General features: G+C 38.7%; 1 protein-coding gene across 1 annotated transcript in view; it reads right to left on the reverse strand.

Annotated features, from left to right (window-relative positions):
• Positions 1–8,045: 8,045 nt before the first annotated feature.
• slc15a4 (solute carrier family 15 member 4) overlaps positions 8,046–22,770 on the reverse strand; it is a 37,557-nt gene continuing 22,832 nt past the window's right edge. The window contains exons 8-9 of the mRNA XM_015054186.1: positions 20,617–20,775; positions 8,046–9,520 (exon numbers count right to left, since the gene is read on the reverse strand). Of these exons, the coding sequence (XP_014909672.1) occupies positions 9,369–9,520; positions 20,617–20,775 (311 nt within the window). The 3' untranslated portion in view covers positions 8,046–9,368. The remainder of the gene's footprint in view (positions 9,521–20,616; positions 20,776–22,770) is intronic.

Here is a 22,770-nt window from a genome sequence, read left to right on the forward strand (position 1 = left end):
AGCTTTGTAGCATTGCGATCTCTGAGTTTGTTTAATGACTAACCCTCCGATGAGTGAGTTAACTGAGAACTTCTCCCTGAAAAAACAGTTAAAGAAAAAAAAGAAAAAAAAACCTAAATAAATGGATCTAGCTGTTAACATTTCTGTTCCGCTTTATTGTGCATACAAAACTCAAACAATAATTTCAAGGTGTGGTAATGTTTTCCTTTGATCATTCTGCTAATTGCACAAATAGCAATGATCATTTAAAAACCTCCTAAACAAAGCCGTTCAACTGATAAATTGTGTGTTTTTCAGGAAATGTTATTATCTTCCCAGTAGGGTATGGGGCTTGTTTATTTTCCATTAGGCAGGAAGGAAATTCATTTAATGTGCTGCTGCACATTGGGCTTTATTGTTAATCCACAAAACGTACAATATTACTTTAAAGAAGAGAGGCTGAAATACATGAGTGTACTTCTTGGATGCAATTTATATTAGCTAAGGCTAACCTTATTTGATTTATTTCTTAGTCTTAGTCTGTGTGGAAATTCTAAATTGTCAAATAGAGGAATATTCATAACATGAGAGAAAATGAGTACAAAGAAAACATTAAATATTGTATGTGGATATTAGGACCTTTGGTCTGCAGCCTCCAGGATCTCATTGATTGAACAGCTGTGGATTGTGGCAAATCTGAAAAACCGCGTTTCAGTGAAAATAGGAACTTAAAACTGCTTCACTCTCAATTCTGGGTTTTTTTCCCCTGCCGTTAAACATCCTGTCATGATGTTATTGCCACTGTGTCACATATGCAGAAGGATGCTACTTTACAGTCTGTGGAATTTCCCTGTAAATACAGGAGGTTCCTGCACCCCTACTGTGGGTTTCAGCCACAGAGGAAAGGAGGAAACAGCATCAGTATTTTATTCAGTTTATCGGCAGCAATCAGGGCTGCAGTTGATCTTTATATAATAACGTGCAATCTGAAGCTGGACATTTTCAATAATTTAAACTCTCTCTCCTCTAAGCCAGAAGGAATCAAACACGCGAGGCATTTTTCAGCTACCTCTGATCCGATCACGCTGAAGCTCAGGGTCATTTCACATGAGGCACTAGCAGTGTTTTAAAGTTAGATTTTAAATGAATCAACTATAAATTTCCCCCCATTTCTTCCTTGTTGTCCTTTTTTGTCAACGCTAAACACAACGCCAGAGTTACTCTTCCACAATAATCTACCATTTCAACTGCAGCCTGAATTATTCTCCATCCTTCAAGTCATCAGAATCCTGCCTACCTGCACAATTTGGACGTGTGCGTGTTTCTCCTCACCGGGCAGCGCTGTGACATACTGATGTGCCAAGTTTCATCTGATATGCAAGCTCACAAGTAAAGCATTAAAAAAGTCTTAGTCTGCTTTCAGCCTCCCTTCCAATACCCAGGCGACCGAGCCATGCAGGTGAGTGTGTGCAGCAACCGGGCTTCTCCGGTCAGCACCGAGGAGCCAGACAATGTACCGACACACTCATCCCAGTCGTACCACGGAGGCATTGATCACGTTCAAAACAGTTTGGTAACTGTTGTTTTTGTCACGCATAATGAGTGTGATGCATTATTAATTGACCCTTTGGGTTCCTCTCCAAGCCACTCCATCCATTATCTTTAATATCACAGTTCTGTATGAGTCCAGGGGCCAAGAAATGCAAAGAAAGAACTGGTTTGGCGTTCATTTGAAAAGATAGAAAGTTGTTTAGAAAAATTTCCTAGACGTTATGTAGCACAAGTTACTGTTTCTCCTTAGACCTGAATGTCTTCTTTTCTGCTGTCCATGTGCAGTGTGCTGGGAGTTTGTGGGTATGGGAAGGATTTCAACAGTCAGCACCAGGGGCATGATTTATGGACCGTGTGACGGGGGGGTTGCAATTTAAGCACCTCTGCAGGTCTTTCTGTGATCATATGACCATTTGTCAGGGATCTCCGATTCTTCAGTTAGGAACTGAGCAGTCCGACCCGCCGTCCCGCCTGGGCCCCGGTTTTAGATGTGCTCACACCTGCTAGGATGCTGCACAGGAGGCACATTGAATATTCACCACCTGTCCTGTGGCACGGAAACCCGGGAATCTCGGCTTTGTCAGCCTCGAAGTCTCGGCTTCCTTTAAACGAAAAGAAAAGAACTCTCCCCAGGCTTTCATCTTAAATGGATTTTTAATTAAATTGATGATGTGAGACCAACAAACTTGTACTAATGGTTGACTCTGCTCCCTGTGGTCCTGAAGTGCCAAGCCTGGATTTGCAATTTCCAAATAATTATTCGCCACATGATTTATGTTGCCTCCTTGAATTCGTATTAAACGTAAGCCCGCGCTGGTTTCGGAACAACTGAGCCCTAGCGCGCTCGTTTTCGGAGAGGAGCAAATTAGCAGAAGCCGACAAGGACGGCACGACACTCTGGGTCGACCAGTTTTACAGATTGTTCCACTGGGACCTAAACACAACATTGTTCATAAGAACACCCCTTTGCAAAGTCTGTGTGTCCCGGTACACAATCTCCCACTGGGACCGTATGCCAGACACACTTAATAAATATCTTCAGAGTACATTCTGACCCTCGCCTGAAGACATGCAGGTGCAGAGGATATTGATTTCCTTGATTAAAAAAAAAAAAGTTAAATAACTTAAAAACATGCATGGTGATGCGTTCCAAGAGTTTTTTCCTGTTCGTTCGAGAATGGTGGCTTGCAGCTAATGAAAGGCAAAAAATTAAGTTGCTCAAAACCAATTAAAAAAAATTGAATACTGATATGTTATGTAATGGGCTATAAAATATGTTTGGATGCATTAGTATGTTCTAAAATATAGTCAAAAAAAGAAATTAAAGTCACTAAAAATTTCCTATTTGACATTTCAAAATGTTTAAAAATAGAAGAAATTACAGTTTGACTGAATCTGATAGTAATTGGGAAACATCAGCGATTTTTTTTTTAAAAGACTGAAAAGAGCTTATGCTTTATCTTGACAGAATCTAACATTTTCTTTTCATGCTTTGCTTTGTTTTCTTTTCTGCTGATCATCAAATGATCTCTGCTCAAAGGTCAAGATGAACTAAATCGCTCAAAACTCCAACACTGTCCTGCTAAGCGGCAACAGTCAAGACCCTTAACAACATTGTCTGAACCCTAAATATGATGTTGGTCAGGCGTTCTGTTCAGAACAAGTCGGGCTCAATGCACACAGTGGGTAAAAAAAAAAAAAATCAGCAGCTTTCTGAGAGGCTTTTTCTGTCATCGAGAGAACAGAAAGTCTGAGGCTTACCAAGCTGCACCTGAAAGCAAAAGCATTCCTCATTTTAGCTGTAAAAGATTTATCTTGATACCTGCAATGTTTTACTACAGTCATGCCACAATTCGTACCAATAAGAGCCTCCAACCTACTGCAAGGGCTTTTATGCGATATTCCCGAATTGTTGCCATAAAGCCAGATTGATGTATGCCGCTGAAGCGCTTTATGGTTGCTTATTTCACAGATGATCTGTCTGAGCGAACAATCTCAACTAGCTGCTGTGCTCAGTCCTGCAGAAAACAGGCAGTCAAGTGACGAGAACAAATTCTCCAGAACAGGAGCCCGTGAGCGAGGCTCTACATACGTTATCATCTCTGCAGCTTTAACCCTGTGCAAAGAGCGAAGCGTTGGAAACGCTCGTCTCTCTGTCAACAACAGGCCTGAGATCCTGAAAAAGGCCTGTGGAAACGCAGGCGATTAGCCGATTAGCCTAATTGGCCATTTTCTTTAACATGACGTGTTCATTACTTTATCTTAATTAACATGGGATGACACTTTGTAATCCTCCATTTACTAGAGCAACATCTTGGAGGGCATCTGTGAGCTGCTCATTACACAGGTAAGACATTGTGATACAATAAAGCAGCTAAACTTTCTGTAGATTTGGCTTCTGTGTGGTCCTAAGAAAGGCTTTGGCAACACAGCTGGGCAAAGATATTAATTAGATAATACAGAAACATATGCACTCCTAAAACCATAAATCATTTGAGGGAACTGATACTTTTTACCATTTATTTAGTGATGTATCTGCTGTTTCTATACTTCTGCCAGATGTGATTTCCTGTTAAAGACTTTTCCAGACAATGTGCAGACGCTTTCAGCAGCAGTCTACAAAAACAGGTAACATCCTGTGTAAACCTAAGCTCTCTTAAAGAGTTACCATATGGACGAGCTCGTCAGACGAGCTAACTCCAACGGGGGCTTGCAGCCCTTCAATATTTATTCACTTCTAAGCAAAGGCATGTCGTCATAGTGATAATTCAACAGCACAGGCAAGTATGCATTCAGCCCCGGTGTTCAGAGTTTAACAGGGGGGCGGGCGGGCAACGGCTTATTCTGGGGGGGCAAAATTAATCTATGTAGCAATAATAATATTACTCAAGTAAAAGAAAAATGTACAGTGGAGTAAAACTACTCTTATAAGTACCTTTCTTTTTTTTTTTTCAAAAAGAGTTACTCAAGTGAATGTAACAAGTACTACCCACTTTTGAACATAGACAACATCAGTAGCCTACAGGATGTTAGCATAGCAAGTTTAAGGTGCTGTATTACTAGCTAGTCATCTTTTAAGCTAATATTACCTGCATCCAATAGCATTACTCAACTCATTTGGTTAGTTTGGAGGGAAAAACTGTGAAAAGTTCTTTGATTTTTGCTGGTTTGCTGCCGTGACTCTAACCTGAGTAGCTCTGCACTGCCGCACAGGTGTAAACCCAGTGCGAGCGTCTTAGCGCTCATGTTACGTTTAAAGGCGGCTCGGAAAAACAGGTTATGACGTGTTAACAACGAGTAAACCGTTTTAACTGCTGAAAAAAAGTGACAGAGGGTATAGATATGGGAAGTGCGAAGGAGTGGACAAGTTTTTGTGTCCTTGTGATCATTTCGGAGTTTATTCGAAGAATAAACCTAACAAAGGTGTTTTATTGAAATATTCCGATTTAAAAGGTTGTGTTGTAATTTTTTTTTAAACCACCTCATTAGACTATTATTAAAAATGTTCCATTCATATACTGTTGCTGCGTTTTGACACATGGCCAGCTTGCCTCAGAACTTATGACAATCCCTTTCTGAGAGGGAAGAATGCTTGTTGCTACTGACCTCAGGTTTAATTCATGAACAGATCAACTTGGTGGTAAAAAGCGCTGTTTGGCGTGTTTCACAAGAGGCTGCTAGAAAGCAGCACTTTTCTCCTCTCCCAGATGTAACATTTATTATTTAATCCAAGTAGACTTGATCTCATCCATGCAGGGAAACACATTTTACCAAACTGCAGAACAGCAGCGATGCTCTTTTGGGAGTGCAGTGGTTTCTTTCATGAAACCACAACATGCAGCCCCATTGTCCCCGTGTGCCTGTGTCATGAAGATTAAAGATTAACCAATGCAAGAAAGACCTTTTCCTGGCCATTTATTCTCATATTCCTTTGTTACCTCATTGACTTTACTGCTTATCTTTCAGTTCTCTGTTGGTTCAGCACTCTTGTAGAGGGCTGAGCTGCAGGGGGGGGAGATGAGTAGTTGGGGTTCTGCTTACTAGGGTTCCTTGTAGACAGGGAGCCTAAAAAGCCTGAAACAAAAAGTTTTTTTTTTTCTTACGTTGCATGTTTTAAATATCTAATGAGTTATTGTCATAATGGAACAATGGATGTTTTCTGAGGTCCCATCCCAACACCCACAGGGCCTGGATGGAGCAAAAAGGCGATGCCGTTCCCCAAGAAAGGGAAATCAAGGTACCAAAAAATGTGAAAGAAAAAGTAAGAAAGAAAAGGGACACAATTGTTGTTTTTTTTTTTTTTTTGTTGTTGTTGTTGTTTTTTTGTTTTGCTATATCCTATGAAAATGTTTCTCATCGGAAAGACTACTAGTTGGTTATATTTCTAAACTTCTGGATGCTCCAGGGAGCATTGTTGGAGTCAAAAGCGAAAAGAACATCAGATCACCCTCATAAGATTTCTGACAGAAATGTCAAAACAATAATCAAGAGTTTTTGAAGAACCAAGGAGCACTCAAAGAGTGACTCTAAAAGACCTTTAAAAATTTAGCTTTTCCCATGAAAACAACAAACAATATGCTAAACCACAATGGCCTGCAGTCACATTCAATGTTTCCACTATTGCCAAGCAAGGCGATAATCCCAAACACACAGCCAAAGAAAGTAAAACTAGCAAATCATTTGTATTGAAAACAAAGTGTCTGTGAAAATAACTGAATATCGGAGAGCATTAAAAGGACTTTCAACTCAACTACAGTTTGGAAAAAAAAATGTCTTTGTATTGTGTGAATTGCTTGGGTTACTTGGATTACTACTGACATCTGGTGTGAATCTCATGTCAGTGGCCCTGTTACAACTATTTAAACTCAGAAAAGCACCAATGTGTTCAGCACCAGCTTTTCTCCACTCGACATTTAACCTTTCTGCTCCACTGCAAGATGGTAATATAGCAATATTGGCAAAGTCATCATGAGCTACATGGATAAATCAAACAATCTAGCTAATCTTGACAACAAAAAACTTTTGAGATTTTTTAAAAACTAAAAAAGGTGATGTAATAAGGCAAGCTTTAACTTAAGAAAAAAAAATCTACATAATCTTCTTCGCAAAGCCTTGTCTGCAGGGCAGAATGAGGCAAACATATTTCTATGAGTTTTCTACTGCTTATTGGGATGCTAAACACGTCTTATGCTCAGAGTTTGTTAAAAACTAGCACTGGACTTTGATAGCTACTAAAGTAGTACTATCACCTGACTGAGCACATTGGTTTTGGCATTAATTAGTAGTAGCCAAGATGATGCACCTTTCAAGACACAAAAGGATATTCAGCTAAAATTACATATGCATCCAAAATGGAATTATTTCTTCAAATAAACACCAAATACGGTGGATTTTTCTCATAAGAATGCATGTTTTACACAAAAGAACTTAGACAAGGTGTCTTCTCCCAGGAGATTTGGGTTTTTCTTTTTTCTTATATTCTGGCCCATAAACTGCATATCCAATCCCCGGTGCTGTGCAATTCTGCCCGAGTAAGGATTCAGTGTGTCAGAAATTCTTCTCAACATGAGAGGCGAGCCACCGCACAAGAATTATGACCCGGAGATATTGTGTTGAGTTTTCAAACATCAAGCTGTCTGCTGAGCGGCGGTTGTGTGGCTCTCGGACCAAATTAAACAGGAAACGGCTGTCTCCGAGCCTGGTGGCTGGGAGGCTTCAACGTTAAAAAAATGATCCACAATGACGTTGATTTCAGCGGGTGCCTGATGAAACTAAGAAGTAATATGCTGACTTTAGCCAACAGGGAATACAAAACCCAGCATTACACCTCTGTGTTAACAACATTTTTCCTCACTGCCCGCTATAGGCTGTGCTTTTTTGTAATATAAATAATTAAGGCACTCTACAGTACTTTGAGCTTGCCTTAGGACATACAAGCCACAGCCCTAATCATGAAAGCAGACTTTGAAGGCACATGCCATGATTAAAGAACAGTATCTCCATCCCTGTCTGCATTTAAAATGTGGGGCCTGAATGAGCTCTTTACTCCATTATTGATTCCCGATGCTGATAATGTTCTGTGCGAGCAGTGCTGTTTAATGTAGGAATAAACATCTTTAATATACAAATTGAAAAATAAAGTGGAATATAAATTTTTCAGTAATACCCAGTGGCTATAAAGCTTGCATTAAGGCAGCACAGGCTTGGCAGAGCAGAAACATAAATATATACATATATTAAAAAAGCACAGTGGTAAAAGAAAAATCCTTTTAGCAGCTCTGTCAGACTTTTATGTTCTGAAAGTTATATGAATTTAAGGAATAATATGATGAATAAAGATGTATTATTTATAGATGGGTGGATGGCAATATGGAGGAAGGCAGATTAATCAATAGATAGATACAACATTTAGACAATGGAATTGGAAATAATCTATAAAAATAAACATTTTTCCATAGTTTTCCCAAACCTGAAAAATGCATTTTTAGTAGGTAAAGGATGGACAAAACCATGCATCCATGGAATAGACTTTATTGAGCATAAATAGAAACACAAAACACTATTTCAGTCTTGAAGCATTTTCAAAGGGTAAAGTTAAAGTAAGTATAGTCAGTCTTAAAAATAATGAGATGAAAAAGGCACTGTGACAAAATGCAGTTAAACAAGACAGAGACGATTTAGATTCATATGGCAAATGAACACAAACGAAAATCCATCCAACAGCCATTTCGTACGATCAAGAAGAGGAAGTGAACCTCTTGCTTTATATGTGCTTTTTTTTATATTTGCTGCATCTTTACTTACACTGACAGTAAACAGCTGAGAGCTCCCAAAGGCAGCGATATATTTCCTGGAGTATTTCTTCAGTACTTCACATGATTTCTAAAGCCCTGAGTGTCCTCATAATAAAACTTGTTACGATAGCTCGTTCTCTACTTAATATGACGTTTCAAAACACGCACACACACATCCTTATACAACAGTATCAAACTTAAAAGCATCACAGTCTTACAAATACAGCAAAAACAGAAAATTCCTTAAAAACAAATACAACGGGATCTGTGACTTACTAAGTAATGACATTATTTTAACGTGTGTGCTCCTGTGCGCTGGTTACTCTAACAGTTAATTTCTAATTAGAGAATAATTTTGTAACACATTGAGCTGTAATTAGACATTAACTGTGTTAATGGAAGATTTACAGTGGACTTAATAGTATGGCTTTCTTGTCATTTTATGTGTGCAGAGCATTCACAGGCGGTGGCACACAAATGTTTAAGATTTTCTGCTTTTAATATTAGATTGCGTAGCAGGATTCGTAAAAGAAAAAAAAATAATAAAAGACGGATTAAAAATACTAAGCAAAGAATCATAATGGAATCAAAAGCTTAATTAGTAAAAGTACTAAGCCACTGTAAAGACTGAGATTTAAGATATAAAATGTCTTTATAGGGATGAAGTAAAAATCAACACGTAAAAACAAGTCGGCTTTCTCGTTATATTAGAAAACATGAAAATATCATATTTTATGGCACCATTACTCAAGTTAAGTGCAAATGATCAGAAAAAAAAGAAAGAAAAGGCAACAGGAGTAAACACGCAGCAGAAGGGGAGTTCAGCAGAAATCAGGACTCCTGCTCTGAAAGCTCACTCAGTCAAGGTAAAACAACCACTGTACAAGAAACACCAAATCAAAAGAGCTACAATAAGCATAAATAAGTGTATAGTTGTAATATAATAACAACAACCCAGAGCGCTATAGGATCATAAGTAAATACTGATTGGACAGGACTTTTTGGCATTGTGACAGGTGAAGGCTGGTGTTATGGGTGCAAAGGTCAAGAGGAGGAGTATCTCTGGCGCTGACTTCCTGCTCTGCTCTTCTGCTTGTCATACTTGACAGAAACGATGAGGAAGACGAGCAAGGTGAGACCCTGGATCCCCGCCAGGAGAAAGAAGTAGTAGTGCAGGGAGCAGCCGTTGATGTTGCCTGCAGGAGACGACACGAGGGAAATTAGCTTGGAGGGACAATCGAATTGGCATTCTGGAGGCGCAACGTGACAAAAAGCAAAATCACACACACATACAAACAAGAAAAAAAAAAACAAACAAAAAAAAAAAAACTAATTTGTACAACCAAAGTGTCAAGTGCTGTCGCACATTTAAAGAGATTCCAAAACAAAAAGGTAAAATGCCAACAGCTGACGCACGTGGCAAGCTGATATGTGTTAAGAGACAACAAAAAGAGCAGGCTTGATGTGAGAGCGTCAGGGAAAACACGATTCTGTCAGGAATCAAGATCCAACGGGAGCTGAAGGATGAGCGAGGGGAGCAGATGAGAGGGGCTTGTCTCGTCACTGTTAAACCTTCTGAAAATGAAGACAATTGACCCAGCACTTCAGCGCTGATACAGGAAGGCTCTATTGATGATGTGAGACGGAAGAATAAAAAAAAATAACACGAGCAACATGGATCCTCAGCTGTGATCTGAGTCACACAGTCTTTCATCCATTTTAAAGGCCTGTTTGTTTCCTCATGGGACCGGGATGAGATAAAACAAAAAAATATAGAAAGAGAATAAAACCGACTGTTCACCGAAACACTACTCGTACACAGGGAGGACGGCAAAAGCAGACTCTGTAGATAAGGAAAAATAGTTGATCTCACGGAGACGATATGTGCGGATAAAATGTAATAATAATATTAATGGCTCGGATTCCCAATTGACCTCTTCCTGTTGGCTTTGTAGCTTTCAGCCAGCAGCTGCTAAGTGTCCTAATGTTTCCTGAACTCGTCGCCCTGATTCAGCCTGCAATGCTCAGGAGAAATATTCCAAACAAACACTGGTTTTGACTCTGGGGGTTTTAGGCTGACAGCAATACAATTGTCTTCACTGGAGACAATTGGATTGGTCTCAGAGCTGCTTTTGTCCCCTTGACCATGCGAGGCAGACCAACTGACGTTGCAGCTGACGGGATGAGATGATGCTCTGTATTAAGGGCATCATCTTTATTGCAAATAGAGCCTTATGCAGAGGAAAGGAGATTAGACTTTTTACTGTGCAGCCTAAAATCACGTCTTTGTTTCCAAAAGGTCATTTAAGGTGCGGTGCAGCCAACAGACACAAGAAAGCTGTTGCTCAAAAACGACATGATCGGGAATAAAGCCTCTCCTTCAGAAAGCTCCTATTAAAAAGAGGGTTATCACAGTAAATAAAAAGCTGGAGACAGAAAAGTAGGTTTGACTTTGATTAGATATGAAGGCAGTTCTCAACACTCATTCTGTGTATTTGAGCCACCTGGAAGCCTAACGGTCACCAGCCTTACAGCTCAGGACTTTTTCAAAGACTGTTCATCAATAACAGAACAGATTGCACAGGAATTAGTTTTTTTTTCTTGCATTTTGTGTTTTTCTTACTAGTCCCGAAACTTTGGAGAGTTTAGTGTGTCATATTTAGTCATGTCTAGTGGCACAATTAGCATATTACAACCATCTGTACACTGTTCAAATAAAGAAAAATGATGCAGGATGCTAACAAGCCCAAGGACGATGACAGGGAGCGCTGTGAGCGCCTGGATTAATGGCAAACACAAAGAACTGAAACAGAGACGATTGAACCTATATGATGCAAAATGAAGGCAATTAAATATAAGTAAAGGAGGCAGATATTTGAAATGGTATCTCTTTAGTTAGTCTAATATGAGGCTTCTGAATTATCAGCATCTGTCCTGCTGTCTTCAGATGTTGAAATGAGTTTAACAAATTAAAGAACAAAGATTTCCTGCTATATAAAGTTCTGTAACAACTTCTATCTCAAGAGTAAGCAAAGACTGGTTTGCCACACTTTATATACTATATATATATAGTATATTTAAGTTTCATTTGGCTGTGCTGGTTACAGATGTTTCATTTACTTTAATGTGTTACACTGGTTTCTTAATATCTTGAAGATACATCAAACAGACGTTACTTTGAAAGAAATCCTATTTGACCCCAATGATCCAAGAACTACTCATGCCATTTAGGATTAATTTGGAATTGATAAGTTTATTTGAATTGATTTTAATGCAGAAAAGTCTTTCTGAATACACATGGAAATCTACCTTTCTAGACTTGGGGTGCATCGACATCAGCACTGTTTTTCCCATGTTAATCTAATCTGTCTGTCTAGAAACACAACAGGAGGTGTGAACGCGCAAGTGAACTCTGATGTGAACCAAAAATGCAAACTCTGGTCCGCCTATAAACTATACAGGTCTCTGTTTGGTTGAAGGGAACTCTGGAGTGGCTCATATGTATACGTGGATGCGAGAGGACCCGAGACCGCTCCAAATGCAGGAAACGAGCTACACTGCAAAGCATTCTGGGTTAAAAGAACCAAAACAGATGCAAGAATCTAACACCAGAGGGAGAAATGGGTCGTGTTTTCACAAAAACGAGATCCTGCAACCTGCTAAAATCTGACGATGCTCCATTCTTGTTCACATTTTGTGAAGAAAGAAGTCGCATTCATGTCTTCTTCCGAGGTTTTTATGTCGCTTCCCTGAGTAGTTCTTCATGCAGTGCCCCGACAGGTCAGGGGGTAAAAACAGGATTTTCCATTGGTTTGGATCATTTGACTGAGTGCCGTACGAAACCGAACCACACCAGCTGAAAATGTAGCAACTGTTGCAATTTTGGTCCTCAACTGAACCGGGTCTACCGGACGGCCAGGTGTGAAAACACCTGTAATGTCACAGCAATGACTAAATGTGTACATTTTAAACCAAACACTCCTAAATTACTGCATTAGACTCAGGCTTGTAAAGGCAGAATGTTCCTGTAAATGACTCAACAGGGCACATTTGACTCATCAAAGAGAAGGTTTTAGTCAATTTAACCAAGCGTCTGACTGCTTTGCATGATCTGTTACGATTGGTGAAGCAGATCACACACCATAATGTCACCACGCTTATCAAGCTTACAGATGTTCCTCCCTCCCCTCTCTCTGTTGTCTGCATGTTCTTGGAGATAATTAGAAATGGAGTGATTCTCTGTCAATGCTTTGTGCACTGGGGCATCTCTATAGTGTGAAAGCTTTGATCAAGGAACAGAGAGCTGGCTGATGACTCTGAAACCCTGCCAGAGCATAAATGAAATCACTGGCAAGTCAGACCAAAAAAAAAAACAAAAAAAAGAGGAGAAAAAACTGACATACACTCTGACCCCTGCTGCAGCTTTCACCTACTCTGCTGTCATCCTAATCCATCAAAGGTTTAAATCCACAGAAACAGATCAAAAAACCAAAGCAGCGCTTGAATAATTCATGGAGGATAAGACAATGCACATTTACTGAGAATGGTTGTTTTTCTCTAGTCAATTTTTCTTTGACAGATAGGAAAACAACTGCTGCTGCAGTTAGTTTACTGAAGCGCTGTGCTTTAAGAAAAGTAAGCAATAACGACAGGATCAAGTATGCAGACTGATGAACAGGAGTTGTTTATAATCTTTTTATACCAAAGATGAACTCCTTTTGCTCTGCAGATAAATAAGGACGGCATGAATGAGTAAAAGACTAAAAACAACATATTAAGTCCCTTGAAAAAAATTATACTTTACTTTTTGAAACTGATTACTGTTTAGGAACGTCTAATTAATAATCAATGACGTTCTGTTAATTCTTAAAAAAATAAATCTGACATAAAACCAATTGTTTTAGCCAAAGGCCACTACGCCAGATGAGAACCCAGGCTTATTTTGTTACCACACACAAAAGGTAGGATGCTAAGGATGGCTAAAACAAAATCTCCAAAAGCTCAGTGTTGGAGAATTTCAGCATCTTCTGCTCACAATGTCTCCATAACAACCAGTCATCACCATCTGCGAGCCAATCCCGCCATCACAAACGTGAACATGTAGCGTTTGCTAAACATTATTGAGACAATTTGCTTTGGTCAGACAATATTAAGCTTTTCTACAACAAACAGTCCAGCTGGGTTTGCTCATAGACAAAAGGCAAGAGAAGTTATCTATGGTGGAGGATCTGTGATGCTGCGGGCCTGTGTCTCTTCCTTTGGAACCCTGTTAGAGTGCATGGAAACAGTTTTGTTTCGTGTAAGAACTTGTGTGAAATATCAGCAAATGTGGTACACTTTAACATTTATCTGCTAAACTAATTTGCAATATTTTAATGAAATCAGAAGAATTGTTCTTAAGAAACTGCTTTAGATTTCATCAAAAATGATGAAAGTAGTTAGAATTCAGTTTCATCCTCACATATCAACGCCTCATAAAGAGAAGGTTGTTTGTCCTAAGGAAGTTTTACATTAAGCTGCCACTGAATTCTCACTGCACATGTTTAATAGCCAGTAGCTCTAATTGGAAAAGAGAAAAAACCTTTTTGAACTCTGTTACTAAGCTAAAAATGCATCACCTCGGTCTGAGTTAGCAAGATAAAATCTCATGATGATACAAGAATATTTTACCAAATGAAAAAAAAAAATGGTGCACGATTTTTCTAGATAAACATGAAAAGATTAATTGCCAAAGATCCCTCTGTCTGTATGTTTCAATCTTGTGAGATGGCATAGGAAAGGTTGTAAATATTATTCGGTCAAAAGACTGTAGTCCACAGTACTAAAAACAAGGCAGCCCATAAGCACAGCACTGGTGACTTTGTTGAAAACAACTATTGATTAACATTGGAATTGTTTTTACTCTGATTTTTTAATTAAAAGTCAATTTTATTTAGCCGAGTTCGACATAAACTCACAGATAGAAAAGCAGCTGAAAAGCACCAAACTCTTCAAGGTTTTTAGCAGAACTTCTGAAACTTCTGTGAGATTTCAGTTTTCTAAGTTTCTTGCCGCAGTTTTCCTGCAGACTAAACCCGACCTGTTTCCTCCTTTCACTGTCCAGCCCCCAGGGCCCACTTGACTGCCAAATGCACTCAAAAATTATTGAAGATTAATTAAACTAGTAAAATACCAATCGAGGACGTACTGCAGAAAACTGTAATGAAGGCCATAAATATTTGACAGGCACGTTAAAACCCAAGTCCCCAGCAGGAGGGGAAAAAACAACGAGAGGAAAAAAAAAAAAAGAGTGAAAGAAATATGATTTCCACCGGTGCTCAGAGGTTCTGCTGACATTTGTGGAGTTAGAAAATTACAAGCTTGTGATTAAACCAAATGCATCAACAAAGAGGCTCAGCTTACCAAATATCTGACTGTTATAAACTTTTGGGTCAATTTACCTGAGAGTGACTTTGTGCAGACAATGTTAGCCAGATGAAGCTGGTCAATACCAATTTAATGTTTGACAACAGATCAATGGATCAGACCTTCAATACAACAACTCAATATCTTGATGCTGCAGTGCCTTTGATGCTTTTCTCTGTCCTAGAATGAGACCATGGGGGATCAATGCACGTTTGTTTCAGCTATAAATATGGTTATTTTCTTCAGTCGTCCACAAGCTCTGGATCATTATTATTGATGGTAAACTTTCAAAACTGGCCACATGCTAAAAAATATTTACGTGCGCTCTGTAACCTCCAACACGTCTTCTGAGCAGACAAGAAAAATTCTGTTTTCATACAGTCCCTTTAGGAGGAGCAAGTCTTGATATTAAAATTGTCAGATCTGACATTAAAACCTCCATTAAAACCCTGACATTTTGTTGAGTGTGACCCAATAGGACGTGCGAATGTCAGCCCACGGTGAATATCTGAACACGTCCCAGACATCTGATATAACATCAGTCAGGACTTGGAAACTGGCCAAGGAAAAGGGCACTTCCTGTCTTGTGACTGTAGACGTTCACAAAAACCCTCCACTTTGAGTGAGTGATACTTCCAACAAAAGGGAAGCAAATTAGAATGCAAACCCATTTCCCACAGACACAAAGCCTGCTGTTGTATGAAGGATCATTTTGTATTGAGAGCAAAAGGTTAATCTCTGATTGACTTATGAAAATAAAATGGTGGCACACTGTTTCGACAAGAATAGGTGGAGTGGAGAAACAGGAAAGAAGTGACAGAACGGGATGCATGACTATTCAGCGAGAAGAAACAGTTGAAGGGTTGAATATGGGTTTTAAGGTTGAAAGCAGATGTTGCAGCGCAAATATACTTTTTGCTCCACTATGAAGACTGTTCTATTCCCCGCTTTCTTCATAGGTTTTTTCAAATCTTTTAAAGGTTTATAGCAGCATTTTTACAGAGTTTATGAATGCCTTTCAAAATTTTACTTTGGAGGCTTTTCTTTTTTTACTCAATCCGTATGCAGTCATTTTTAGTACAGTATCTGATCATTTGTAAAGCCTATAATGTTTGATAAAGCCATTCCATTCCAGTTGCAGCATAAAAGGGCCCCTAAACTCAAAACATGAACCAATGTCGAGTCTAGACATAACAGCAACCCATTTTCAATAAAACCTTAGATATTTTGTTACCACCAGGCAGTCGCAGATACATAATTTTTCCATTTACTTGAATGCATGAAAAATATAAATAGCATTACAGCACCAACAAGGTTACATTTTAAAGAGATACTAGCTAAAAAAAGTGTTTGATGTTTAATTGAATGATGATGCATCTCTTAGGTCTTGCATCAGGATGTTTGGCCATTTCCTAAAGACATGAATTCAGCTACTTGTGTGTACTTGTGTACCTCAACATTTACTGTGTGCTGTTTGGGGACACCGCAAACTATGCTTTCATGGGCCGACGCACAGAAAAAGCAGAACATTTGTTCAAAAACAGAATAAAAAAAAAAAAACAGCTTAAGTTCAAATTGCATTTTGAAAAGCTTGAAGAACTACAGATTAGAGTCGTCTTTCCCCTTTCTACCCGAGGCAAGCTTCACACATGCATGTACATTGATGTGAATAAAATCTCAGCAGGTTAAAAAGGATCACTAGTGTCACTATGACTTTGATTTAAGGCTCTGAGTTTTGATTTTTTTAATTATATCTGACATAGAAAAAAAAACATGCAAAAACAATGAAAATCTCTCTCCAAGCCAGAAAAACGTGTCCATTAATAAAATTCTAAATATTTAGCTTCTTATTAACCAATCCCTTATTGCTTACAAATAGATTTCCTTCCCCAACACATTCAGGATTAAGATGCAAACCTTCACCCACATCTTCCCTCTGCCACTTTAGTCTCCTTTTGTTCATTTCCCTTGCAGCACATACTGCTGTGTAATATGGAAAATAAGCTGTCCTTAGAAGTCACTGCATTGAATATGTTAGGGAAATGCAATAAAATACAGGGCTGCATGTATTTGAGCCCGCAGAGATGGGGGATACATAGTACGAGCTGAACCTACAATTTACGAGCGCAGAGACAAACAAACACATGAGGGCATGGCAGGCACCTGTGAAAGAAAACAGCTGTTTATGTTTGTCGAGGAGACGCTCTCTGCTGAGCTGCGGTGAAACAAGTGTACACAGATCATATGAGCTTTTCAGCTGACAATAAGAGTTAGCACACAGCTAAATAAATGCAGACAAGCCTTGTTTCCAATGAGGAGCCATTAAAAGTCAAACCTACCCTGCAACTGGTGGGATTTGGTAAGCTAAGAGTTAAAATCTGTCACGTCTGTCTTTAAAAATTACTAAGATTTTAAAGAAAAGACCATAGAAAATGAGGTCAAGTTTTTTTTTTTTTTTTTAAATATAACTCCACCTACATTTATACAAGTTAATCTTATGGAAACATTTCAAGAGAAGTCCATGAAACATGAGAAGAACTACGGTAACACTTTATTTGAAGGGGTGTGGATAAGACTGACATGACACTGTCACAAACATGACATAACATCTGTCATGAACATAAAGAAGTATTTATGAATGTTTATGGCTGTTGTCATGAAGTGTGATTTGGTAAATACTGACACTTTTAATGCAAAGTTGCATTGAAAGTCCATTAAAAGTGCCAACTTTGCATGATTTTGAACATTATGATAATTTAATGCAAAGTTGGCATTTTGCATCTTTTTGTCATTATTTACCAAATGACACTTCATGACAACTGTCAGACATTCATAAAGACTTCTTTATGTTCATGACAGATGTTACGTCATTTTTATGACAGTGTCATGTCAGTCTTATGCACACCCCTTCAAGTAAAGCGTTACCAGAACGACTAAAATGAAAACCCCTTTTACTGTGTCTTGCAAGTTTCTTCATCTCTTTCACTTTTTCCACTACTTTTCAAACTTCAATGCATCTTACTAGGACTATTTGTGATAAAGTGAGAAAGTAAATCAAATTGTGGAATAGAGAGCAAAAGTTTACTTGATAAAAGTTTTACTTTTATCAAGTAAAAACCTTTGAATGTGTCTGCAGAGTTTCGTTCGGCAGGAGGCTGAATCTTGACATTTTTAGATTGAAGTTATTCTTACTGTTTCAGTTTGTGAATTTATGCTGTTGCTGAAGAAAAATTTTCTTTCTGTGGTGCATTGTCGATAATAATTTCAGTGAAACAATTCTGAGCTGGAGCTACATGATTTGAGTTTTTTTTAACTTCTCAGTTTTACTGTTTTATTTCTTCTCTTACATGAAAACAGCAACAAAGTCTGTTGAAAACAGCATCGACTGTTTTTCACTGAACCACTGGTTTGTCGCATAAATCCCAATGAAATGCATTGTGTGAGGTTGTGTCATCATGTAACAAGATGAGAAAAAGTGAACAGCAGCGTTTTACAACATGTTGTAGCTCTATTTTAATGTGACCAGACAGAAACACATAAGAAATAACAGTTTATTGATGCAAATTCATCCTACAATTCTTAACACTTTAGAATGGAGTCACTTTGGTTAAATATAAAGGGAAAAAAATAAAGTCCTAGATGTGCTTTTTTATATATATATATATAAATGTGGTAATGTAATCGAGTCATGCCTTTTTATGTGAAACTTTAAAGCTGAGTTTGTCTGACATTAAGCATCTCTAGAGAGAAGGAGGACGATGGAGCGAGAGCACAACAGGAGACCTGAGCATCCACCAGTGTGATGCCAAACCAGCCCTGCCATCTTCATGTATCGCTCCAGGGACAGCTTTACTTAAGAAGGGCTGGGCTATGTAATCAGACCCCCAGCCTGTGATTAATGTTGCTGTCTGTCTTCAGGAACCGTGCAACTTAGTACAACTTAGCACAGCTCACCCGAGATGCTGTTTACGGCACACAGTTTTGCCCGAAGCCATGGAAATAAGTTGAATCCATTCCACCTACAGAGCTGAGCGATGTGGAAGACTCTAATATGGTGGGAAAAAAAAAACTGTATGATTTCTGACTGTACTTGCCGTCTAAGCTTTGTGCCATGTGTTTCTTATCAGTGGCCGGAAGGATGTTTTATTCCATTTCTGTGGCTCACCTTCTAAACGGCTTGTTTTGGAAAGCAAGGAGAGCCAAACAGGCAATCTGGCTTCAGTTAAACTTCCCCTGAAGTGACATGAGGCTAAGCAGAGAATGGATTTATGAAGCAGACCCAGCATCCTCAGCAGCAGCTCCCAAACCTGTCGGCACGCTTTATTAATGAGCTATTAGGTGTTTGTGGATAAACATTTTACAGCTCCGGCTTAGTCAACACATGCTCAGGGAAAAAAAAAAAAAGTGTGTCTGGACTGGGAGTCTCCACCTGCAAGGGAGGCCATCCATCTGCTGCCACCACAGGGCTATTCATTTTACCAGTCTGACAGATTTACATCTTTTGTAGTTAGTCTGACATGCTTATTGATACAATAAAACACCTAAAATAGAAAATTGAAAAATGGTGATGCTCTCCTTCTGCACTTCAGCTATAAATTAGCTGCAGAATGTCAACTGGATCAGTATGGATTAAAGAATATCCATATCTCTGCTTGTTTTCGGGGTGGCATTGATACCCAATGACCACTGGAGGTGGTCACTGGGTAGGACACAGCATGGACAGGTCATAGGGCAACACACAGGTACACAGGACAAACTACCAGGTACGCACACACACAGTCTCATAACTGAAGGAAGCATAGAGAGGCCAGTTTACCTCACAGTTATGTTTGTAGGGTGTAGGAGAAAACAGAGTACTTAGAGCTAACACAAGCTAACAGGGAGAACGTGAAATTCATACAGAGAGAGCCCAGACCAGGATTTCAACCTTGCTGACCTTGTTCCCACAAGGCAACACTGCTCAGCACTACCCCTCCATACAGCCTGAGAATTAAAACATGTCTGATAAAAACTAAGTCTTGTATTCCTCTCTCTCTCTTTTGCAGTTATTTTTGACACACCCAGCAGAGTTTGGTGATTCATCTCAGTTGTCTCACCTAAATATTTTATGGAAGAAATACACACATCTAAAACATCCACTGGATTTGGTGCTGGATCAAAAATATTCGCAGTGGAAGTCATAAAAATAGATCTGCATACCTACTGTTAAAACATGACGTTTCAGACAACCAGCTGATTTTCACATGACAAATTATTCTTAAAGCTGTTTTTACGACACCTAAAATCATCAAAGACCAAAGTCCTTATGCTAATATTTACATACATTCCACAAATCACGGTTTTCCTCTCTTTAGGAACAGGGAGCCTGAAGATCGGAGGTACTGACATCATAAAAAGCAAATTTGGCTTTTAGTTTACTCTCAGTAATTAAGATGTCTTATTCACAAAATGCTAGCAACACTTTAAGAGGCCAGTTTTAGCTTTATTCCACTTGTAGTTTGATTTTAAGCTGATGTTCAAAAAGTTAAGTTTTTGGTTTTTGTTGGAGTAATGACATCTTTTATTTTATAAACTGCAAATTTGAGGATAATTCAACTTTGTAAATTCTTCTTATCATTACTTCTAAACTTAGTTTTAATCCTCATAAATATTCCAGAATGAGTTTGTTTTACTCATCTCCAGTTTCCTCAGTCCTTTCAAACAACACCATCCGTCTTTACTCATTTTTCACTTATTTTTCTATCAGCTATTTTTCTTTTTCTTTCTGTCACCCCTGTATGTTCTTCCATTACCTACTTGATATAAATCACCTTACGTTTCCCTCGTGTATGAAATGTGCTCTAAAAAACAAAGAGAGGCTGATCTGTTGCTTGGTTCAGGGTCTCACCAAAGTCTTTGTGGGAAGACATCCAGCCGATCGACTTGAGAGAAACGATGGCCAGCAAACCGGAGCCCACGAACGAGCCGATCCCAGAGAAGAAGAAGAAGAGCCCCATGATTGCACTCTGCATGGACTTGGGTGCTGCAGAATAGGCAAATTCCAGACCTGCAACCAAATGGGATAAACTGGTAAATATATAAAGTACGTAATTTTGATAAGGACTGGTGATGAAGGATAGGCACACAACTAAAACTTACATTATACTGTTGTGCTTCACGAATATCCCTTGTGCTGAAAAGTTCCTCTCAAAGACAATAAACCAGGATAAAATATTTGTCTTTATTCATTCTTGTAATGTAACCAGTTTTGTTGACAGCAACTATTCCACCTTTTTGTAAGAAAAGCTCATTTTCCATGGCAGAAATGCTCGGATTGGTTAGCAACTCTTATTACTTAGTGGCTATTTTGACAAAAGGAACTGGAAAAATGTCTCGAGAGTACAAAAAAAAAAAGAATGATGAGCTTTGGAAAAATCTAAAATCGGAGTCTCTTCTCCCTGAAGGTATTTCTAGCCACAAGCTGACACTGATAATTTCAGAGCACCTCAAACATTTGATCTTTCAGATGAGGCCCTAAAGCTCCATCTGTCTCGAGAGATTAAGGAGATGTAGGTAAATACAAGATGTTTGCCTATTCTCGCTACCTCAGGCGTCACACCAGCTTGGTTATAGATACACGAGGCATTTGTGCAAATGAGAAAGAAAATAAGAATGTAAAATTGATTAATGAATAAATACAGAACCTGAAGGATACTAGAGCAGAACACAAGAATCATGTTTAAATTAAACAGAGGAAAGCGCGGATGTCTCCTGAACATGTAATCCTTTTCTTTACATCCTCAGCTAACATTTGAATAGCGACGCACAAAGCTAGTGCAAAGCTTTGTAGGGGTTTTCAATCTCCAGCTCAGCACTGCAGAGGGGATTCTAACATCAGACTAAATCTTGTGAATGTGTATTTGTGATGACAATCTAATACTAAAGCGATGTCTGTTGCTTTCAAACCACAACATAAACAGCTTGACCTTCATTCGCTGAAAGGATTTTCCCTAGCAAAAAAAAACAAACAAACACAAAAACGAATATGTAGAAGTCCAGACACAATGTTCTCCCCCACCCCCTTTTTCTGGAAGTGACTATAAAGGTTGTTTATTATAAAAAAAAAAAAAACAATGCACCTTTGAGTTACTGACTCGGATGAGGCAAACTTCATGCATAAAGATTCCCTTCTGTCCGACCAGGCTCGGGACTAGTGAGATTTCACACAAATTTATTCAAACAGGAAACGACATAAGGGAAATATTCCTCTTCACCAGATAAATGTCACAATTCTGCCAATTTCCCTTGAAGTAAGCCCTGTGGGCTGGGATGGACTGTGAGTGCATTTATTTTAAAGACCCGCATAGCTTTGTTCGCCCGGATTTGACTTTCATGGAAACCGTGTTTGATACGAGTGGATTCCAGTCTTTTTACAAGAGGCCTGAAACAGCGGGTCCATAATACCCAACATATTTATGCTAATCTCAGTATTCATGGAGTTTAAATTTAGAAATGATATATTTTTGTGACTATATATGAAAACATGAAGGCGACTAAAGCATCTTTTAAATTGATTTAAAAAAATGTTAAATATTAATGAGGCAGAATTCCCTACAGAATATGCAAATTAATATATTGTAATAAGAAGATCTTAACAAACTTAATTCACAAACATAAGTGCAACATAACACTATAAGCAGTGACTCCAAACAAAGCAATCCTGTTCTCTTATGGGAAATAAATGGCCCAAAACCAGCAGCGAAGTTCTACACAATTTCACAGTAAAGTGCATTTCTGACAAACAAAATTTCTGCTCTTTGAATAATGACAAAAAAAAAAAGTTGTTTCTGTTGTATTCCAGTCTTTGATTGTGCTGTTAAAAGCGATTCAGATGAGAGAGCACTTCTTTACTTCACCACATTACAGCCTCAGAGAAGCAATATGCTGTTTAATTCTCTGAGCTCTGAATGAGAGGGTATTCACAAAAAACTTTGGGCCAGGGTTCACAAGAAATAGGAGAAAACTCAACATCTATCTTCCAAATGATACCCAGAAAGAGTTT

This window comes from Poecilia latipinna, unplaced genomic scaffold, assembly GCF_001443285.1.
Source record: "Poecilia latipinna isolate Pla-1442-1.1 unplaced genomic scaffold, P_latipinna-1.0 Scaffold1234, whole genome shotgun sequence".
NCBI classification, from domain to species: domain Eukaryota; kingdom Metazoa; phylum Chordata; class Actinopteri; order Cyprinodontiformes; family Poeciliidae; genus Poecilia; species Poecilia latipinna.